Raw genomic sequence first — 20,691 nt, 5'->3', positions numbered from 1 at the left:
CAGTCCAGCCATCCTGGGAATCAGTCTGGTGAACCTTCGCTGCACTCCCTCAATAGCAAGAACGTCCTTCCTCAGATTAGGAGACCAAAACTGAACACCAGGTGAGGCCTCACTAAGGCCTCCCTGTTCCTATACTCAAATCCCCTAGCTATGAAGGCCAACATACCATTTGCCGCCTTCACCGCCTGCTGTACCTGTATGCCAACTTTCAATGACTGATGAACCATGACACCCAGGTCTTGTTGCACCTCCCCTTTTCTTAATCTGCCACCATTCAGATAATATTCTGTCTTCGCGTTTTTCCCCCAAAGTGGATAACCTCAATCCTGATTGATATATTATTCCAGTTTAACAAATAGGGAGGACCAGGGAACACAGGAGGATGGAAGTGCTCAACCATGATGCTCTAGCTATCATCGTGTGGGCCAGGCTTGATGGATCAGCTGGTCAATTTCATATATTCGCATAAAGATTCAACTCTCTGTCTTTTTCTCACTTTTTTTTTGTCTTTCTTTCCTTTTCTCGGTCTCTCGGCTTGCCTTTCTTTCTGAAGTTGAATTAAACATTTGAAAAGTTTTTTGTGTGAAAACCTACCGCAAAACAGTTTTAAAATTAATGTTCCAGCTTGTTTTGAAATCATTGGGAAAAGAAACTCATAATTACTGTATAGCCTGATGTGATTAATGCTTCAAGTTTTTGCAGAGATTACCCGAGAGAAGCTTACTGACGCACAGGCGGAGAGATTGTCCACAACGCACATGCTCAGACTGAGGCATGCTGCCAGTGTTGTTCTTAAGGGCTAAAATTTCCCCAAAGCCTGCCAGCACCCGATTGCCACCCAAAAAACCGCCAAGGCTGGGAAGATTATCGCCGGCGAAAACTTGCCGAAATGTTTTTTTTAAATCCGCCCTGCGTAAAACCGGGGTTTTGCACCCTCAATCTGTGCGAAAAGGTGCAATTTAGGGTAGATTGAGCGGTGCCGAAAGAAAATGGGTGAAAAATTTCAAAATCTATAAAAATTTACCCCAAGGCTGCGGGTTGGGCCTGACACCAAAAATAATTTTTCAAAAAACCTAACTAAAAAAAAAAAAAATAGAAAAATCATTCCTCTTTTCCAATAACTCTTCAAATCACAGATGAGTTTTGGTTTTCTGTGCTGCTCTATGTACAAATCTTGAAAAGTGAAAAGTGAAATCCAGATAGTGCATTACCCATTGTGCTGGTACTCCATTCTGCTGTAGCATGGGACATTATGCAGGTTCTGCCCTGTGACTCTCCTTATGGTGATCTACTGATTTCCACAGTGTCATTATAAAGAGCCATCTCTCACAAAGGGGGCAGCAGCGAAAATAATCCCACATTGCCATTGAGCATGCAGCATTCAGATCTAAAACAACTGCAGCAGACCTGAGAGCTAGATACCTACCCATCATCTTATCTGGGGACAATTCATACCCCAGGGAGATGTGTAAAAAATATTCTATTTTTAAAACGTTAACACAAGAAGTAAAGAGCTTGCAAGGCTGAAGAACTGCAGAACAGGACTCTTGGGAGACAGGGTCACAACAGTTAAGAGTGCAGAGCCTTGGGAACCAAGCTGTAAACCACACTACATCCATAACTATTAATGTCTCCACAAATGAATTATGTAGTTGGTAAGAAAAATCTTGGATTAGCGTTTATTCATTTGTGCAGAGGGCAACGAAATAAAGACTGTTACTTGGTGATTTTTCTTACCAGATTTAAATACTGAATTTTTTCGCAAATATCAGCAACAGGGAACTGCATATGTTCTAATTACATAAACTAAAACTATTCTTGTCTTATATACTCTTCAAGTCACAGCTAGCGTTTAGCTATGGAGACTGAATTTAGACATTCTTCTCTGCAGGGATGTATCCATTACGTAAGTCTACAGAGCAGAAAATACCTATGCAAGAAGCATAGTAAGCACCAGTCAGTCTGTCATTCTTTCATTCAGTTCTGCCAACATACAGTTGCACCCTCTCAGCATTGGCCTTCCATGTATTTCTTTTTCTAGCTGGGACCCATTCCATCATCTGCAAAGGGTACTGCTCTTCAGCCATATGGAGCACAAATCTGACCTATCACAATCTTCTCACTACATGCTTTGTTACTGCATGCAGGACCACCACAGAATAATGGAACTTAACTATCTGTGAAGGTTGAATAAATGAGAAAGAATCGACTGTGCGTGGTAATTTGAAAGTCCCTGCGTCATTAATACTACATTCAAAAAGAAAAAATATGTTCCCTTAATTTAGAACTAGATATTATTTTCCAGAAAAAAAGCACCTAATCACAACAAATCTCTGACTGCCTCCATCGCCTGCAGTGAGGCTTTGACTGTTTGAGACAACGACCACTAATGTTCAGATTAGATAGAGAGAAAAAAAACTGGGGAACATAATTTTCACAATAGCAGGTACAACGTTCAAAGAGGACATTAAGATCCAAGGGCAGGGCCAAGGTCGCTGGATGGAGGTGGTATCACTGTACAAATTTGGCCGACTCAAATCAACACTAATTTAAAAGTTACGTGAAGTGAGTAAATTATTTACAGCCAATTTTGGTCGAGTCCTGACATGCAAAATAGGCCAACTTCAAAGTGATTGGAAGAGGGGGATCACTGCCGAGATCCTAATTCCATTTATTATTTTTTTTGTTAGATTAGTCACGATTAACAGGCAGAAGCAAAGATGTTCCTTCTCAGAAGGGCACACGCATGAGCAAACTGTGGTTCTACCTGTCGGTTAATAAATAGTACCTTTGTAAGCTACTGTAATGTTTTAGTAAAGGTACAACAGCGAGTGAAGCATGTTGACTGTGATGTATGTACATAAGGTCTGCCCACCACCAGGGGGCACTACCACCTGAGGTCCGAGGGTCACAGGTACACTCATGCTGGGCCCGGTATATAACCTGAACTTCACCTTTGTATCCTCACTTCTGGAAGCCATTAAAGACTGACGAGATTACACCTGCTTACTGGCTCACAGTACGGAGTTCATTGCATCATTTCATACACTACAACTGGCAATGAGGCAAATACGAACCCACACAAAAGTATGGCGAGCACAGCACGATCGAGTACTGTTGGAATTCGAGACATTCAATGAGGGAGAGGATTGGGGAGATTTCACGGATCATCTTGACCAGTATTTTGTGGCAAACGACCGAAACAAAGACAAGGATGCAGAGAAGCGCAGAGCTGTTCTTCTCACCGTCTGTGGCCCCACGATCTATGCACTCATCAAGAATCTGCTCTCACCCACTCTTCCTACAGAAAAGGATTACAAAGAACTGTGCGCTCTAGTTCTGGAACACCTTAAACCCACGGAAGGAATCCTCATATTCGGATATCGCATCTATACGCACGTTCGTCAAGAAGGCCAGGACGTAGTGGCATTTGTTGCCGACCTGAGACATCTTGCAGGGCCTTGCAAATTTGAGCCTGCGTTGGAAGACATACTGCGTGACTTTTTCGTGATCGGGGTCAACCACGAAGCGATTTTAAATAAGCTGCTGGCTGCGGAGATGTCGGACCTCAGCAAGGTCATCACCATCACCCAGGCTTGCATGTCCACGCAGAAAAGCATAAAGCAGATATCGCGATGAAACAGGAATTCCACGGCAAGTACGGTGTACAAAATTGTATCGACGGCCAGCAGAGCTGCACATAGCAGGGCCTACTCGACTGCGTCTGCAAGACCGGGAGCTGCTCAAAGTTCACCATCGAGGGCCTACTCGACTGCGTATGCGAGAACGGGAGTCGCTCAAAATTCACCATCGAGGGCCTACTTGACTGCGAATGCGAGAACAGGAGCCGCTCAAAGCCCGCCATCGGGCGCAAATCCGAGCTCAATGTGTTGGCGTTGCGGGGGCAATCACCGATCCCATCAGTGCCGCTTCAGGCAGTATGTATGCAGAGGGTGTGCGAAGACAGGGCATCTTCAGCGGACGTGTCTGCAGCGGAGCAAGCGAGCTGCGACACACCACGTGGATGATGATCAATTCAGCGTGGATCTGGCGATGCAGCCCGAGGCAATTGAGCGCTCCAAGGAGGAAGTGTCTAGCGTACGTGCGTTCCTAACAAAGAGTCAACCGATAATGATGGAGGTAAAATTAAACGGGGTACCGGTATCCATGGAACTAGACACGGGTGAGATTCAATCGATAATGAGCCAGAGGACTTTCGAAAAGCTGTGGGAGACCAAGGCAGAGAGACCCAAGCTGAGTCTGATAAGTGCGAAGTTGCGTACCTACACCAAAGAGCTCATACCAGTTATTGGTAGTGCAGCAGTAAGAGTGTCGTACGAGGGAGTGGTTCATGATCTACCGTTATGGATTATCCCGGGCAACGGCCCATTGTTATTCGGCAGGAGTTGGCTCAAGAAAATAAAATGGAAATGGTATATCAAAGCTTTGTCATCAGCGGATGATGATTTGTGTGCTCAAGTGCTGAGAAAATTTCCCTCACTGTTTGAACCGGGAATTGGCAGCTTCAAAGGAGCCAAGGTGCAGATTCACCTAGGCCCAGATGCAAGGCCCATCCATCACAAAGCCAGGGCGATCCCGCACATGATGAGAGAAAAGGTGGAGCTCGAATTGGACAGGCTACATCGCGAGGGGATCATCTCACCAGTCGAATTTGATGAATGGGCCAGCCCCATCGTTCCGTGTTAAAGAGTGATAGCATGGTCAGGATTTGTAGAGACTACAAGGTCACGGTCAACCGAGTTTCGAAACAAGATCAGTACCCGCTACCAAAAGCTGATGACCTGTTTGCAACGTTAGCCGGGGAAAATCGTTCACCAAATTGGATCTAACGTCGGCCGACATGATACAGGAAGTGGTTGGATCATCAAATAAACTTACGTGCATCAACACACACAAAGGACTGTTTATTTACAACAGGTACCCTTTTGGCATTCGTTCGGCGGCAGCCATATTTCAGAGAAACATGGAGAGCCTATTGAAATCCATCCCCAGGACCGTAGTATTCCAAGACGACATCCTAGTCACAGGTCGTGACACCGCCGAGCACCTGTACAATCTGGAAGAGGTTCTGTGTCATCTCGACAAAGCAGGACTCAGGCTGAAACGTTCGAAGTGCGTTTTCATGGCACCAAAGGTTGAATTCCTTGTATGAAAGATTGCTGCAGACGGAATCAGGCCTACAGACGTGAAAACAGAGGCCATCAAAAATGCTCCCAGACCCCAGAATATGACGGAGCTGCGTTTGTTCCTGGGTCTTCTCAACTACTTTGGTAACTTCTTACCCAAATTGGTCCACAAGCTCAGGAAAGGAGACGACTAGGTGTGGGGTGAACTTCAAGACAGAGCATTTGAGAAGGCTAGAAATCTGTTGTGTTCTCACAAGTTACTGGTACTGTATGACCCATGCAAGCAGCTAGTTTTGACCTGTGATGCGTCGTCCTATAGGGTCGGCTGCGTACTTCAGCAAGCCAATGAGTCAGGCAAACTACAACCAGTTGTAGCCTGTCCAAGGCGGAAAGAGCCTAAGGCATGGTAGAGAAAAAGGATTTAACATGCGTTTATGGGGTAAAGAAAATGCACCAGTACCTGTTTGGGTTTCGCTTCGAGCTGGAAACCGATCACAAGCCGCTTATATCGTTGTTCTCGGAACATAAAGGTATCAAATACAACGCATCGTCCCGCATCCAGAGGTGGGCGCTGACATTATTTGCCTATGATTATGTCATTCACTATAGACCAGGTACTGACAACTGTGCTGATACATTGAGCCGGTTACCGTTGCCCACACCGGAGGTGGAAACGCCAATGTCCGCAGAGCTACTCATGGTCATGGATGCCTTTGAGAGTGAAGGGTCGCCTGTCACTGCTCAACAAGCTAAGACCTGGACCAGCCAGGATACGACTCTACAGTTTGTAAAACGTTGGGTTCTTAATTGGGACTGGTCGACCATCCCCAAGGAAATGAGTGATGAAACCAAACCGTACAGCCGTCGCAAAGACGAGCTTTCCATCCAGTCCGACTGTTTACTATGAAGTAATCATATGTTGTAATGCCCAAGAAAGGCAGGGCGATATTTGAACGGGAGTTACATAGTACACATCCCGGTATTGTCATGATGAAGGCCATCGCCAGGTCCCATGTTTGGTGGCCTGGCATTGACTCGGACTTAGAGTCATGCGTGCATCAGTGCAGCACTTGCTTGTAGTTAAGCAATGCCCCAAAGGAAGCTCCGCTTAGTCTGTGGTCATAGCCATCCAAACCGTGATCTAGAATCCACATCAACTTTGCAGGCCCATTCCACAGTTTTTTGTGATGGTGGATGCATACTCCAAATGGATAGAATGTATGATCGTGTCATCCAGCACTTCCACTGCCACCATTGAGAACCTGAGAGCCATGTTTGCCACACATTGTCTGCCAGACATCGCTGTCAGCAACAACGGACCATGTTTCACGAGCCTGGCGTTTCAAGAGTTCATGAAACGCAACGGCATAAAACACGTGAGGTCAGCCCCATTCAAACCCGTGTCCAATGGTCAAGCAGAGCAGGCAGTTCAAACTATCAAGCAGAGCCTGAAGCGCATAACTCACGGTTCCTTGCAGACACGCCTGTCACGCATACTGCTCAGTTACAGGACAAGGCCACACACACTCACCGGGGTCCCGCCTGCGGAACTATTGATGGAGAAGCTCAAAACCAGGCTTTCTCTAGTCCAGCCTGACCTTAACGATCATGTTGAAACCCGACGTCATCGCGAGGAGTGGGATCACGACCGTGCCGCAGTGTCAAGCGGCATATCTGTCAATGACCCAGTGTATGTACTTAATCATGGTCAAGGGCTCAAGTGGCTCGCGGGCAATGTTACGGATAAGGAGAGTAACCGGGTGTATATGGTTAAGCTCATGAATGGGCAGATGTGCAGGAAATACATTGATCAAATCAAGCTAAGACACATTGACGAACCGGAACAGTTGAAGAAGACAGCGCGAGTTTAGACGACCAACCAACTCATGTCCAGCCATCAGAAGAACCCACTGTGGTCAACGCCTAGCCCCAAGTTGAGAGAGACTCGGAAATCATTTGGACTGTACTGAGACGGTCAACCAGGGAGCGAAAGGCACCGGACCGCCTGAACTTGTAATATGTACTTTTGCCAAGAGCTTGGGGGTGGGGAGAATGATGTAATGTATTTACACAAGGTCTGCCCACCACCAGGGGGCACTACCGTTGGAGGTCCTAGGGTCACAGGTACTGGGCCCGGTATATAACCTAAACTTCATCTTTGTATCCTCATTTCTGGAAGCCATTAAAGACTGACTAGGTTACACCGAGTCACTGGCTCATGTTACGGAGTTCATTGTATCATTTCATACACTACATTGGTGTGTTTTCTGTTTATCTTAAAGTCAAAGACACTGGCTCCTAGGTCAGCATAAGTTATGTCAATGGCTGATAAATCGCAGTCTGACAAAAAGAAACGCTCTGATTGAACAAGCTGACAGCTCCCCGTCTCCCACGTTCACAATCCAATTATTTAGTCTCTTCAATCGATCTGCACAAGTCATTTATGATTCACTATCCCTAAAATCAAGAGAGAGCGCCTTTCATGTCCAATAAGAAAGTAGAGAAAACACCTTCACACAGATTTTCCTCTCTAACAAACAACAGAAGGCAATTTAGTTTTGGATTTTAAACACACAATGACTTTAATTTCCAGTTTCTAAATTGTTACTGCAATCATCACACAATTATCTCTGGCTCTTCTCTTCCCATTATTCAGTCATGTTTTTCGTTTTCTCGTTCAGACAAAATAAAAATGTATTTCCTTGACCCAGGAGTGAAACATCAGACACTGGAAACGTTTGAAAGCTTCAGAAGAGTTTTCAGTCAAACTCCGTTTCAAGAAACAATTGTTCTAGACAGAGAAGAGTTTATTAGCAGCTTTCTAATTCAACCATACTCAATCTTACACCAATTGCTCATTTGGTGTATTGACGTGGATAGAGAACTGGTTGGCAGACAGGAAGCAAAGAGGGGGAATAAACGGGTCCTTTTCGGAATGGCAGGCAGTGACTAGTGGGGTGCCGCAGGGTTCAGTGCTGGGACCCCAGATATTTACAATATACATTAATGATTTAGACGAAGGAATTGAATGTAATATCTCCAAGTTTGCAGATGATACTAAGCTGGGTGGCAGTGCGAGCTGCAAGGAGAATGCTAGGAGGGTGCAGGGTGACTTGGACAGGTTAGGTGAATGGGAAAATGCATGGCAGATGCCGTATAATGTGGATAAGTGTGAAGTTATCCACTTTGGTGGCAAAAACAGGAAGGCAGATTATTATCTGAATGGTGACAGATTAGTAAAAGGGGAAGTGCAACGAGACCTGGGTGTCATGGTGCATCAGTCATTGAAGGTTGGCCTGCAGGTACAACAGGCAGAAAAGAAAGTAAATGGCATGCTGGCCTTCATAGCGAGGGGATTTGAATGTAGGAGCAGGGAGGTCTTACTGCAGTTGCACAGGGCCTTGGTAAGACCACACCTTGAGTATTGTGTGCAGTTTTGGTCTCCTAATTTGAGGAAGGACATTCTTGCTATTGAGGGAGTGCAGCGAAGGTTCACCAGACTGATTCCCGGGATGGCAGGACTGATATATGAAGAAAGATTGGATTGAGTAGGCTTATCTTCACTGGAATTTAGAAGAATGAGAGGGGATCTCATAGAAACATAAAATTCTGACGGGACTAGACAGGTTGGATGCAGGAAGAATGTTTCCGATGCTGCGGAAGTCGAGAACCAGGGGTCACAATCTAAGGATAAAGGGGTAAGCCATTTAGGACCGAGATGAGGAGAAACTTCTTCATAGAGAATTGTGAACCTGTGGAATTCTCTACCACAAAAAGTTGTTGAGGCCAGTCGTTAGATATATTCAAAAGGGAGTTCGACGGCTAAAGGCATCAAGTTGTATGGAGAGAAAGCAGGAAAGGGGTACTGAAGTTGCATGATCAGCCATGATCATACTGAATGGTGTTGCAGGCTCGAAGATCCGAATGGCCTACTCCTGCACCTATTTTCTATGTTTCTATGTTTATACGATACATCCACCAAGGTCAAGACTCAAAGCTTAAGTTTATATTAGCCCAACATTCTGATGAGCTCTGTCAGTAACTTATGTAATGGTTGATGCTAAGATAGCAACCTGTCCCTGTTCTCTTAGCTGGAGGAGGGAGATAGCACGAGTGTGAGTAGGTGAAAGTTAAACATAAAAATAGTTAATTCCATATAAATACACTGCAGTACCTCATTATAAATACACATCGTTTCCTCGCTGGAAAAAAACCATAAGCTATTTCAATATTAGCAGCTGAACTCAATGTATTGATGCGCTATTTTAGTGGAGGCAGTAACCCATTTATTTTGAACAAATTAATGCTTCCTTTGAAATTGAGAGAGTAATGTCAAACAAACATGGCAATGGCAAAATCTGGACTTCAGAGCCCAGGCAGAGGAACAGAGATCCTTCTCTACTGGAGGATACTTCCTCCTGGGTACTAATTCAGGACCCAATGCCCTTTTGGGAGCTATCCAAGGTTTGGAACTGTGCACTTTTCCCCTCCATTTGTTGGCATCTGCAAAAAGGAGGATTCCAGATATACAATTGAAATTACATTGCAACACTTTTAGATTATTTTGTGGTACCCACATTATACACACTGAACTGGGTTTCAGTCGACATCAATACTGCTGATTCTTCTGGATTGTGGTTTAATTAAAGGAAGTAAATTTTATTCACTAAAAAACAGAGATACCAGAATTAAAGACAACTGGTGAGATGATTTCACTACAAACTTTGCTTACTCCATTCCATCGTTAAGATAGAGAAATGCGCTAAAGTGGAAATGTTAATCCCTGAAGGTTATGGTCGACTTACTTTTGATGTCAAGTTTTCTACCAATGCAATCATGGAGGTTTTGAACAAGGTGGCAGCAGTTAATGGGCGTTTGGTCACTTCTGTGATGCTGAGCTTTCCCTCGGGCCACATATTCTTCAGCACAGGATTTGAGCTGGTGACAATCAAAAAAGTTACTCATCAGAACTTTTAAACATGGCAGATGAGAGAATATCCACCTACAATGGCAGTGCATCTTTCATAGATAGATATTGATAGTGACAGCGACAGCAGTCAGGTAATGGAAAACATTTTAAAATCTAGTTGGATAAATAAAACAATCCGCAATTTGCGATTTAAAGCTCATTACTATAACACAATAAAATTGGTTCATTATTTTCATAATCAATCATCTATACGTACAATACATTTGTGCACCTGTTCTAATAATGATTCAACTGTGTGTTATCCAATCTAAATACTGGGATCCAGGTCATACACTGTGCACTATCTAAAAGGATCCCCCAAGAAATACTACCAGGAGCTAATTTGCAGATTCACATTTATCTTTCAGCCAACTTTCCTTCAAATCATCTGTCTGCCATGTGAACAAATGTTTCAGTACCATAGAAACATAGAAAATAGGAGGTCATTCAGCCCTTCGAGCCTGCACCGCCATTCAATATCATGGCTGATCATTCACCTCAGTACCCCTTTCCTGCTTTCTCTCCATACCCCTTGATCCCTTTAGCCATAGGGGCCATATCTACTCCCTCTTCAATATATCTAATGAACTGGCATCAACAACTCTCTGCAGTACAGAATTCCACAGGTTAACAACTCTGAGTGAAGAAGTTTCTCCTCATCTCGGTCCTAAATGGCTTACCCCTTATCCTTAGACTGTGACCCCTGGTTCTGGACTTCCCCAACATCGGGAACATTCTTCCTGCATCTAACCTGTCCAGTCCCATCAGAATTTTATATGTTTCTATGAGATCCCCTCTCACTTCAAAATTCAGTGAATACAGGCCCAGTCGATCCAGTCTCTCCTCATATGTCAGTCCTGCCATCCCGGGAATCAGTCTGGTGAACCTTCGCTGCACTCTCTCAATAGCAAGAACATCTTTCCTCAGATTAGGAGACCAAAACTGAACACAATATTCCAGGTGAGGCCTCACCAAGGCCCTGTCCAACTGCAGTAAGACCTCCCTGCTCCTATACTCAAATCCCCTAGCTATGAAGGCCAACATACCATTTTCCTTCTTCACTGCCTGCTGTACCTGCATGCCAACTTTCAACGATTGATGTACCATGACACCCAGGTTTCGTTGCACCTCCCGTTTTCCTAATCTGCCGCCATTCAGATAATATTCTGCCTTCATGTTTTTGCTACCAAAGTGGATAATCTCATTTATCCACATTATACTGCATCCGCCATGCATTTGCCCACTCACCTAACCTGTCCAAGTCACGCTGCAGCCTCTTAGCATCCTCCTCACAGCTCACACCGCCGCCCAGCTTAGTGTCTTCTGCAAACTTGGAGATATTACACTCAATTCCTTCATCTAAATCATTGATGAATATTGTAAATAGCTGGTGTCCCAGCACTGAGCCTAGCGGCACCCCACTAGTGACTGCCTGCCATTCTGAGAAGGACCCGTTTATCCCTACTCTCTGCTTCCTGGCTGCCAACCAGTTCTCTATCCACGTCAATACATTACCCCCAATACTATGTGCTTTAATTTTGCACACTAATCTCTTGTGTGAGACCTTGTCAAAAGACTTTTGAAAGTCCAAATAAACCACATCCACTGGTTCTCCCTTGTCCACTCTACTAGTTATATCCTCAAAAAATTCTAGAAGATTTGTTAAGCATGATTTCCCTTTCATAAATCTATGCTGACTTGGACCGATCCTGTCACTGCTTTCCCAATGCGCTGCTATTTCATCTTTAATAATTGATTCCAACATTTTCCCCACTACTGATGTCAGGCTAACCGGTCTATAATTCCCGCTTTCTCTCTCCCTCCTTTTTTAAAAAGTGGTGTTATATTAAGCTACCCTCCAGTCCATAGGAACTGATCCTGAATCGATAGACTGTTGGAAAATGATCACCGATGCATCCACTATTTCTAGGGCCGCTTCTTTAAATACTCTGGGATGCAGATCATCAGGCCCTGGGGATTTATTGGCCTTCAATCCCATCAATTTCCCCAACACAATTTCCTGACCAATAAGGATTTCCTTCAGTTCCTCCTTCTCGCTCGACTCTCGGTCCCCTAGTATTTCCGGAAGGTTATATGTGTCTTCCTTCGTGAAGACAGAACCAAAGTATTTGTTCAATTGGTCTGCCATTTCTTTGTTCCCCATTATAAATTCACCTGATTCTGACTACAAAGGACTTACCTTTGTCTTCACTAATCTTTTTCTCTTCACATATCTATAGAAGCTTTTGGAGTCAGTTTTCATGTTCCCATCAAGCTTCCTCTCATACTCTATTTTCCCGCTCCTAATTAAACCCTTTGTCCTCCTCTGCTGAATTCTAAATTTCTCCCAGTCATAGAAACATAGAAAAATAGGTGCAGGAGTAGGCCATTCGGCCCTTCAAGCCTGCACCGCCATTCAATGAGTTCATGGCTGAACATTCAACTTCAGTACCCCATTCCTGCTTTCTCACCATACCCCTTGATCCCCCTAGTAGTAAGGACCTCATCTAACTCCTTTTTGAATATATTTAGTGAATTGGCCTCAACAACTTTCTGTGGTAGAGAATTCCACAGGTTCACCACTCTCTGGGTGAAGAAGTTCCTCCGCATCTCGGTCCTAAATGGCTTACCCCTTATCCTTAGACTGTGACCTCTGGTTCTGGACTTCCCCAACATTGGGAACATTCTTCCTGCATCTAACCTGTCTAACCCCGTCAGAATTTTAAATGTTTCTATGAGGTCCCCTCTCATTCTTCTGAACTCCAGTGAATACAAGCCCAGTTGATCCAGTCTTTCTTGATAGGTCAGTCCCGCCATCCCGGGAATCAGTCTGGTGAACCTTCGCTGCACTTCCTCAATAGCAAGAATGTCCTTCCTCAAGTTAGGAGACCAAAACTGTACACAATACTCCAGGTGTGGCCTCACCAAGGCCCTGTACAACTGTAGTAACACCTCCCTGCCCCTGTACTCAAATCCCCTCGCTATGAAGGCCAACATACCATTTGCTTTCTTAACCGCCTGCTGTACCTGCATGCCAATTTTCAATGACTGATGTACCATGACACTCAGGTCTCACTGCACCTCTCCTTTTCCTAATCTGTCACCATTCAGATAATAGTCTGTCTCTCTGTTTTTACCACCAAAGTGGATAACCTCACATTTATCCACATTATACTTCACCTGCCATGCATTTGCCCACTCCCCTAATGTATCCAAGTCACTCTGCAGCCTCATAGCATCCTCCTCGCAGCTCACACTGCCACCCAACTTAGTGTCATCCGCAAATTTGGAGATATTACATTTAATCCCCTCGTCTAAATCATTAATGTACAATGTAAACAGTTGGGGCCCTAGCAAAGAACCTTGCGGTACCCCACTAGTCACTGCTTGCCATTCTGAAAAGTACCCATTTACTCCTACTCTTTGCTTCCTGTCTGCCAACCAGTTCTCAATCCACGTCAGCACACTACCCCCAATCCCATGTGCTTTAACTTTGCACATTAATCTCTTGTGTGGGACCTTGTCGAAAGCCTCTTGAAAGTCCAAATACACCACATCAACTGATTCTCCCTTGTGCACTCTACTGGAAACATCCTCAAAAAATTCCAGAAGATTTGTCAAGCATGCTTTCCCTTTCACAAATTATACCTATTATGTCACCACTTTCCAAATGCGTTGCTGTGACATCCTTAATAATTGATTCCATCATTTTGCCCACTACCGATGTCAGGCTGACCAGTCCATAATTCTCTGTTCTCTCTCTCTCCCTCCTTTTTTAAAAAGTGGGGTTACATTGTGATGTGTGACAAAGTGCGCGGTGTGTGATGTGTGACAAAGTGCCCGGTGTGTGATGTATGACAATGTGCGCACCGTGTGATGTGATGTGTGACAATGTGCGTGATGTGATGTGTGATAGTGTACGCATCGTGCGATGTGTGACAATGTGCGCGATGTGATGTTCACGTGTTAATGTGTATTAAAAACGGTCAAGCAAGTGACAATAAAGCAAGTTCAAACCAATTCTCACGCAGAGACAATTTTATGAAGAAAGCATCTTTTCTTTTGAAGATCGATAACATTATTTCCACTGCCCTACCTGTTGTACATTAACCGTTTGAAATCCTGGAACAGAGTGTCCTTGTTTTTGTCAATGAAGCCAACAATGGAGTACCTTTACAGAAAAGAAGAGAGCATTTTATGAACGGCGCGAAAAGAACATTTCGTCGCTCAACCTTGTCCCAAGGTCATGATGTCTGCAGGATCATGATTAGACACCCCTACCCATCTGCAACAACAACTTGTATTTATATAGTGCCTTTAACATAGTAAAACATCCCAAGTTGCTTCACAGGAGCATAATCAGAGACAAATTGACATTGAGCCAAAGGTGGAGATATTCAGGCAGGTAACCAAAAGTTTAGTCAAAGATGCAAGTTATAAGAAGCATCTCAAAGGGGAAAAGAGAGAAGTGGTGAGGCAGAGGGGTTTAGGGAGAGAATTCCAGAGCTCATGTCCAAGTAAATGGCACGGCCTTGAATGGTGGTGTGAAGGAAAGGGTGGGGTGGACAAGTTGCCAGAGTTAGAACATGTGATTCTCGGAGGGTTGCTGGAGATTAGAGATAGGCAGGGGAAAGACCATGGAAGGATTTGAACATGAGGTTGAGAATTTCAAAATGGAGTAGTTTGGAAGTCAATGTAGGTCAGCGAGCACATCAGTGCTGCAATAAAAATCAATGCCAGGGCACTCACAGACCCAACTAAGACAGCCCTATACAGCCAGCACCTCACTGCTAACCTGGTGACCCTTGATGACCACTAGGCGCAGAATGCCCACAGCGCATGGTCTGTCCTCCAAGCCACCATAACCATTGCCTGCGAAGAGACTCTCGGTCACTCAACCAGGAAACACCAGGACTGGTTTGATGAGAATGACCAGGAGATTCAAGAGCTAATAAATCGCAAGTGTGGAGCATTTCTGAACCTAAAACAACCACCCAACTCGGGAGCAGAAAAGCAGCATTACTGATGGTTTAAGGCAAAAGACCCGCGATCTAAAGAATAGATGGTGGGTGGAGAAAGCACAGGAGATTCAGCAGCTGGCCAACAGCCATGAGGTGCGAGGATTCTTCACCGAAGTCAAGGCCACCTATGGCCCACGCACCCAAGGTCCCACCCCACTGCTGGCCAAGAACGGGGAGACACTCATCAAGGACACCAAGGCAGTCATTAACCGAGACTCTGCCTTTGACTCGAGTGCCCTCGACTCCATCCCGCAAAATGCTACCTGCCACCATCTCAGCTAAACCCCAGCCCTGCACGAGGTAGAAAAGACCACTCGCCAGCTCAAGAACAACAAGGCAACGGGAGTGAATGGAATCCCCACTGTGGCATTAAAGTATGGTGGAGAGGCACTATTGGCATGAATGCATGACCTCATCTCTCATCGGGAAGGAGAAGAGCATGTTGGGAGGTCTCAGGCCGGACCAGGGTCAAGCAGGGCTGCGTCATTGAGCCAACCCTCTTCTCTATCTTCCTCGCCGCAATGCTCCACTTCACACTCAACAAGCACCCCCCTGGAGTGGAACTAAACTACAGAACCAGTGGGAACCTGTTCAACCTTCGTCATCTCCAGAGCAGATCCAAGACCGTCCCAACCTCTGTCGTCGAGCTACAATATGCGGATGACGCTTGCGTTTGTGCACAAAGACTGAACTCAACATCTTCACTGAGGCATACGAAAGCATGGGCCTCACACTAAACATCAGTAAGACAAAGATCCTTCCACCAACCGGACCCCGCCAAACAGCACTGCCTCCCATGCATCAAGATCCATGGCGCGGGAGCCTATTATCAGCAAGGGCAGACATCGACGACAAGGTTAAACACCGCCTCCAGTGCGCCACTGCAGCCTTCGGCCACCTGAGGAAGTGTGTGTTCGAAGATCAGGCCCTCAAATCTGGCACCAAGCTCATAGTCTACAGGGCTGTAGTGTATGGCTCAGAGACGTGGACCATATACAGTAGACACCTCAAATCGCTGGAGAAATACCACCAACGATGTCTCCGCAAGATCCTGCAAATCCCCTGGGAGGACAAACGCACCAACGTTAGCGCCCTCAATCAGGCCAACATCCCTAGCATTGAAGCACTGACCACATTTGATGGGCCACATTGTTCGTATGCCTGACACAAGACTCCCAGTGCAAGCGCTCTACTCGGAACTCCTACACGGCAAGCAAGCCCCAGGTCGGCAGAGGAAACGTTTCAAGGACACCCTCAAAGCTTCCTTGGTAAAATGCAACATCCCCAGTGACACCTGGGAGTCCCTGGCCAAAGACCACCCTAAGTGGAAGAAGAGCATCCGGGAGGGTGCTGAGCACCTCGAGTCTCATCGCCAAGAGCATGCAGAAAGGAAACGCAGGTGGAGGAAGGTGCGTGCGGCAAGCCAGTCTTCCCACCCACCCTTTCCTTCAATGACTGTCTGTCTGTCCCACCTGTGATAGGGACTGCAATTTCCGTATTGGACTGTACAGTCACCTGAGAACTCCCTTCAGGAGTGAAAGCAAGTCTTCCTCGATTTCAAGGGACTGTCTATGATGATGCACAAACGGGTCTTGGTGTGAATTATGCCAACACCACCTATGGAATCTCCTGGAAGAGGCAAAAAGTACAAATACAAACCCATGGCCAATTTGGGGGGGGCTCTGTAAAATTCCTCACCACGTCCCAAGTGAAAAGCTACATATTCCCATAACATGGCTTACGTGAGATGAAACAAACTGCGCATAGAAGTGTGATGGAATACTTTCCACTTCTCTTGATGGGTGCAGCTCCAACAAACTCGAGGAGTACAACACTATCCAAGCCAAAGCAGTCTGCTTGATCGGCACCCCATATACCACCTTAAACATTCACTCCCCCCAACAATGGTGCACCATAGGGGCATGTGCATCACCTACAGGATGCACTAAAGCAACTTGCCAAGATTTCTTTAGAAACATCTCCCAAAGTCGCAACATCCACCATCTCGAAGGGCAAGGGCAGAAGTTGCATGGGGACACCATCACGTCCAATTCTTCTCTAAGTGATACGCAATTCTGACTTGGGAATATATTGCCCTTCCCTTCATCGTCACTGGGTCAAAATCCTGGAACTCCCTACCTAACGGCAGTTGTTCAAGGCGGCGGCTCACCACCACGTTTTCGAGGGCGACTCGGCATGGGCCTTGCCAGCGATGCCCACATCCTGAAGAATGATTCAAAATACCTCCACAATAGTTGAGGACCTTCCCATATCAAGATAGCAAGTTAAGGCCTAGATTTCTGTACAAGAAGAAAAAAAAAGAAGACAGCCACCTTTATAAACCTCTGAGGGACTGGTTAAATAGCTGAGCTGTCAGGGGCTAAGGAGCATCTGTCTATCTCATTGGCTAAAGTATCAATCATTATTATTGGAGCTACATTAGCTGTGTTGCAGTGCTTATGGCACTTATGAAACTGTACCCAGAAAGAGTTAAGGTCTTGAAGAGAAGGGAGCAATTTTACAAAGAAAAGATTTGCAGCAGACAATATGTATTTTCAGGTCTGCTAAAGTACATTTGGTGTTCAAAACTCTGGACATTATGTTTGCTATGGCCCACTTTGTTAACATACTTGGATTTTTGGCACCAAGGACGCCTGGGACTAACAACTGGCATTTTATCAGAGTTACCATAGGAAATAGAGAGGGGAAAGGAGGTCGAGTGACCTCTTGGAAAGGTACAGTCAACACCAGCGCCATCAAACTTACACAACGTGCCCAGCATAGTGCTTAATCCGAAAATCTCGATCAAAATCCAGGGTCTTGTCAGTCGCACAAAGCTGAAAGAGAGAAGAGCAAGATAAAATTACACAAAATGTAGATCATTTGGCTTTCACAATAGCCTGCTAGCCACAGTACAAATAACAAAGGAGTAAGGATGGTGCTCGAATACTCAACAATTATATGAAGGTTACATATACAGGTACAATGTCTGAAATCTGGAATCCTTGGGACCGAGTCCGTGCAGGTTTTTGGGTTTTGCCAGATTTCAGACAAGAAAAACAAGAATCTGAAACCAGAATCCTCGAGGCCGAATCTGCGCTGGATTTCAGGTTTTGCCGGATTTTGGACCTCGCCGCCCGCCGCTCCTCGCTGCTTCACGCCGCTCCTTGGCGTTCGCCAATTCACGTCGCTCCTCACTGCCCACAGATTCATGCCGCTCCTCGCCACTCGCTAATTCACGCCACTCCTCGCCGCCTGCCGATCCTCCACGATTCACGCCGTTCCTCTGCTCGCCAATTCCCAGCACTCATCAATTCCCGCCGCTCCTCCACTCCTCGCCACTCACTGACCCCCGGCACTGCGCTTTTTATCGGCTAACTCGTCCCTCGCTGCCTGATGTTGCCATCTTGGCCCTCAAAAATATCTGGTTTTCAGACAATAATTCCGGACATCCCCATCTGCGATGCACAAAATGTCCGTTTTTTTTGACAATTACGGTTTTCGGAATTCCGGATTCGGGATGTTGCGCCTGTAACAGCAAATTTCAGCATTCACTTCAATTTCTGGTGGCTAGAGGTTGCCTCAGAGCATATGGTCACCTGATTTTTACCAAATAACCTTTGATTTACAATTAATTCATTTCAGTGAGATAGTCAGTGTTGCAAATGCACAGGTTTATTCAAGTCATGCGATAAATTGTTCAGACAGTAGCTTCTGATCAATAGATCAAAAAGGATGCTTTGTTGTTAAGTTCAAAGTGGTATACTTCCATGCTTGAGTGGATGATGGATGGGAGATTGCGAAGGATTTTATTATCTCCCCAGATAAGACTGTATGTGTTATATATGTGGACTTGTATTTACTCTGTAAAGCCACCAGAGGGCTCATCCTCTGGAGTCTCAAGGGATCCCATAATCCCTTGAGAGCACAGGTATTTAAGGAGACTTCACAGGTTGGAGAGGACCTCTGGAGACCTGCAATAAAAGACTACGGTCATACTTTACTTTGAGCTCACAGTCTGTGACGGCTCAATGCAAGAGCACTTCAGCGAGTCCCACTCCCCGCCCTTTCCTTGTAGCCTTGCAATTATTTTTCCTTCAGGTACTTATCCAATTCCCTTTCGAAAGCCATAAATGAATCTGCCTCCATCACCCTTTCAAGCAGTGCATGCCAGATCCTAAGCACTCGCTGCGTAAAGAAGATTTTCCTCATGTCGCCTTTGGTTCTTCTGCCAATCACCTTAGATCTGTATCCTCTGGTTCTCGAACCTTCCACCAATGGGAACAATCTCTCTCTATCTACTCTGTCTAGACCCCTCATGATTTTGAACACCTCGATCAAATCTCCTCCCAACCTTCTCTACTGTAAGGAGAACAACCCCAGCTTCTCCAGTCTATCCATCTAACTGATATCCCTCATCCCTGGAACCATTCTTGTAAATCTTTTCTGTACCCTCCCCAAGGCCTTCACATCCTTCCTAAAATGCAGTGCCCAGAATTGGACACAATACTCCAGCTGAGGCTGAACCAGTGGTTTCTAAAGATTCATCGTAACTTACTTGCTTTTGTACTCTGTGCCTCTATTTATAAAGCCCAGGATCCTGTATGCTTTTTTAACCACTTTCTCAACCTGCCCTGCTTTCAACGATTTGTGCAGATATACCCCCAGGTCTCTCAGTTCATGCACCCCATTTAGAATTGTATCCTTTAATTTATATTGCCTTTCCTCGTCGTTCTTATCAAAATGTATCACTTTGCACTTTTCTGCGTTAAATTTCATCTGTCACGTGTCCGCCCATTCCACCAGTCTGTCTATGTCTTCTTGAAGTCCATCACTATCCTCCTCACTGTTCATTATATTTCCAAATTTGTGCCATCTGCAAAGTTTGAAATTGTGACCTACACCCAAGTCCAAGTCATTAATGTATATCAAGAAAAGCGTGGTCCTAGAAATGACCCCTGGGGAACACCACTGTAACTTTCTCCAGTCTGATAAACAACCGTTCACCACTACTGTTTCCTGTGACTTAGCCAATTTCGTATCCATGCTGCCACTGTGCCTTTTATTCCATGGGCGCCAATTTAGCTGGCAAGCCTATTATGTGGCACTTTATTAAATGCCTTTTGGAAGTACATATACACCACATCAACTGCATTGCCCTCATCAACCCTCTGTTACCTCATCAAAAAACTCAATCAAGTTAGTTAAATGTGATTTGCCTTTAACAAATATCAGTGCTTTCCTTAATTAATCCACAGTTGTGCAAGTGACTGTTAATTTTGTTCCGAATTATCATTTCTAAAAGCTTTCCCATTACCAAGATTAAACGGACTGGCCTGCAGTTGCTGAGTTTATCCTTGCACCCTTTTTTGAACAAGGGTGTAACATTTGCAATTCTCCAGTCCTCTGGCACCACCCCCATATCCAAGGAGGATTGAAAGATTATGGAGAGTACCTCCACAATTTCCACCTTTACCTCTTTCAGCTTCCTGGGGTGCATCCCATTCAGTGCTGGTGACTTATCTATTTTAAGTACAGCCACCCTTTCTAGTCC

At 45.2% G+C, this 20,691-nt stretch overlaps 1 protein-coding gene across 4 annotated transcripts in view; it reads right to left on the bottom strand.

Moving 5' to 3' along the window:
* The window catches only part of LOC139233977 (unconventional myosin-Id-like), a 671,189-nt gene that overhangs the window by 429,612 nt on the left and 220,886 nt on the right, over positions 1-20,691 (bottom strand). For all 4 annotated transcript variants that reach the window (XM_070864719.1, XM_070864717.1, XM_070864718.1 and 1 more), the window contains exons 12-14: positions 17,904-17,974; positions 14,213-14,287; positions 9,953-10,085 (exon numbers count right to left, since the gene is read on the bottom strand). In XM_070864719.1, the coding sequence (XP_070720820.1) occupies positions 9,953-10,085; positions 14,213-14,287; positions 17,904-17,974 (279 nt within the window). The remainder of the gene's footprint in view (positions 1-9,952; positions 10,086-14,212; positions 14,288-17,903; positions 17,975-20,691) is intronic.

The sequence above is a fragment of the Pristiophorus japonicus genome, chromosome 21, assembly GCF_044704955.1.
Source record: "Pristiophorus japonicus isolate sPriJap1 chromosome 21, sPriJap1.hap1, whole genome shotgun sequence".
Taxonomy (NCBI): Eukaryota; Metazoa; Chordata; class Chondrichthyes; family Pristiophoridae; genus Pristiophorus; species Pristiophorus japonicus.
Note: the sequence above shows the minus strand (reverse complement) of the source record. Positions and strands in the feature narration are given on the sequence as shown.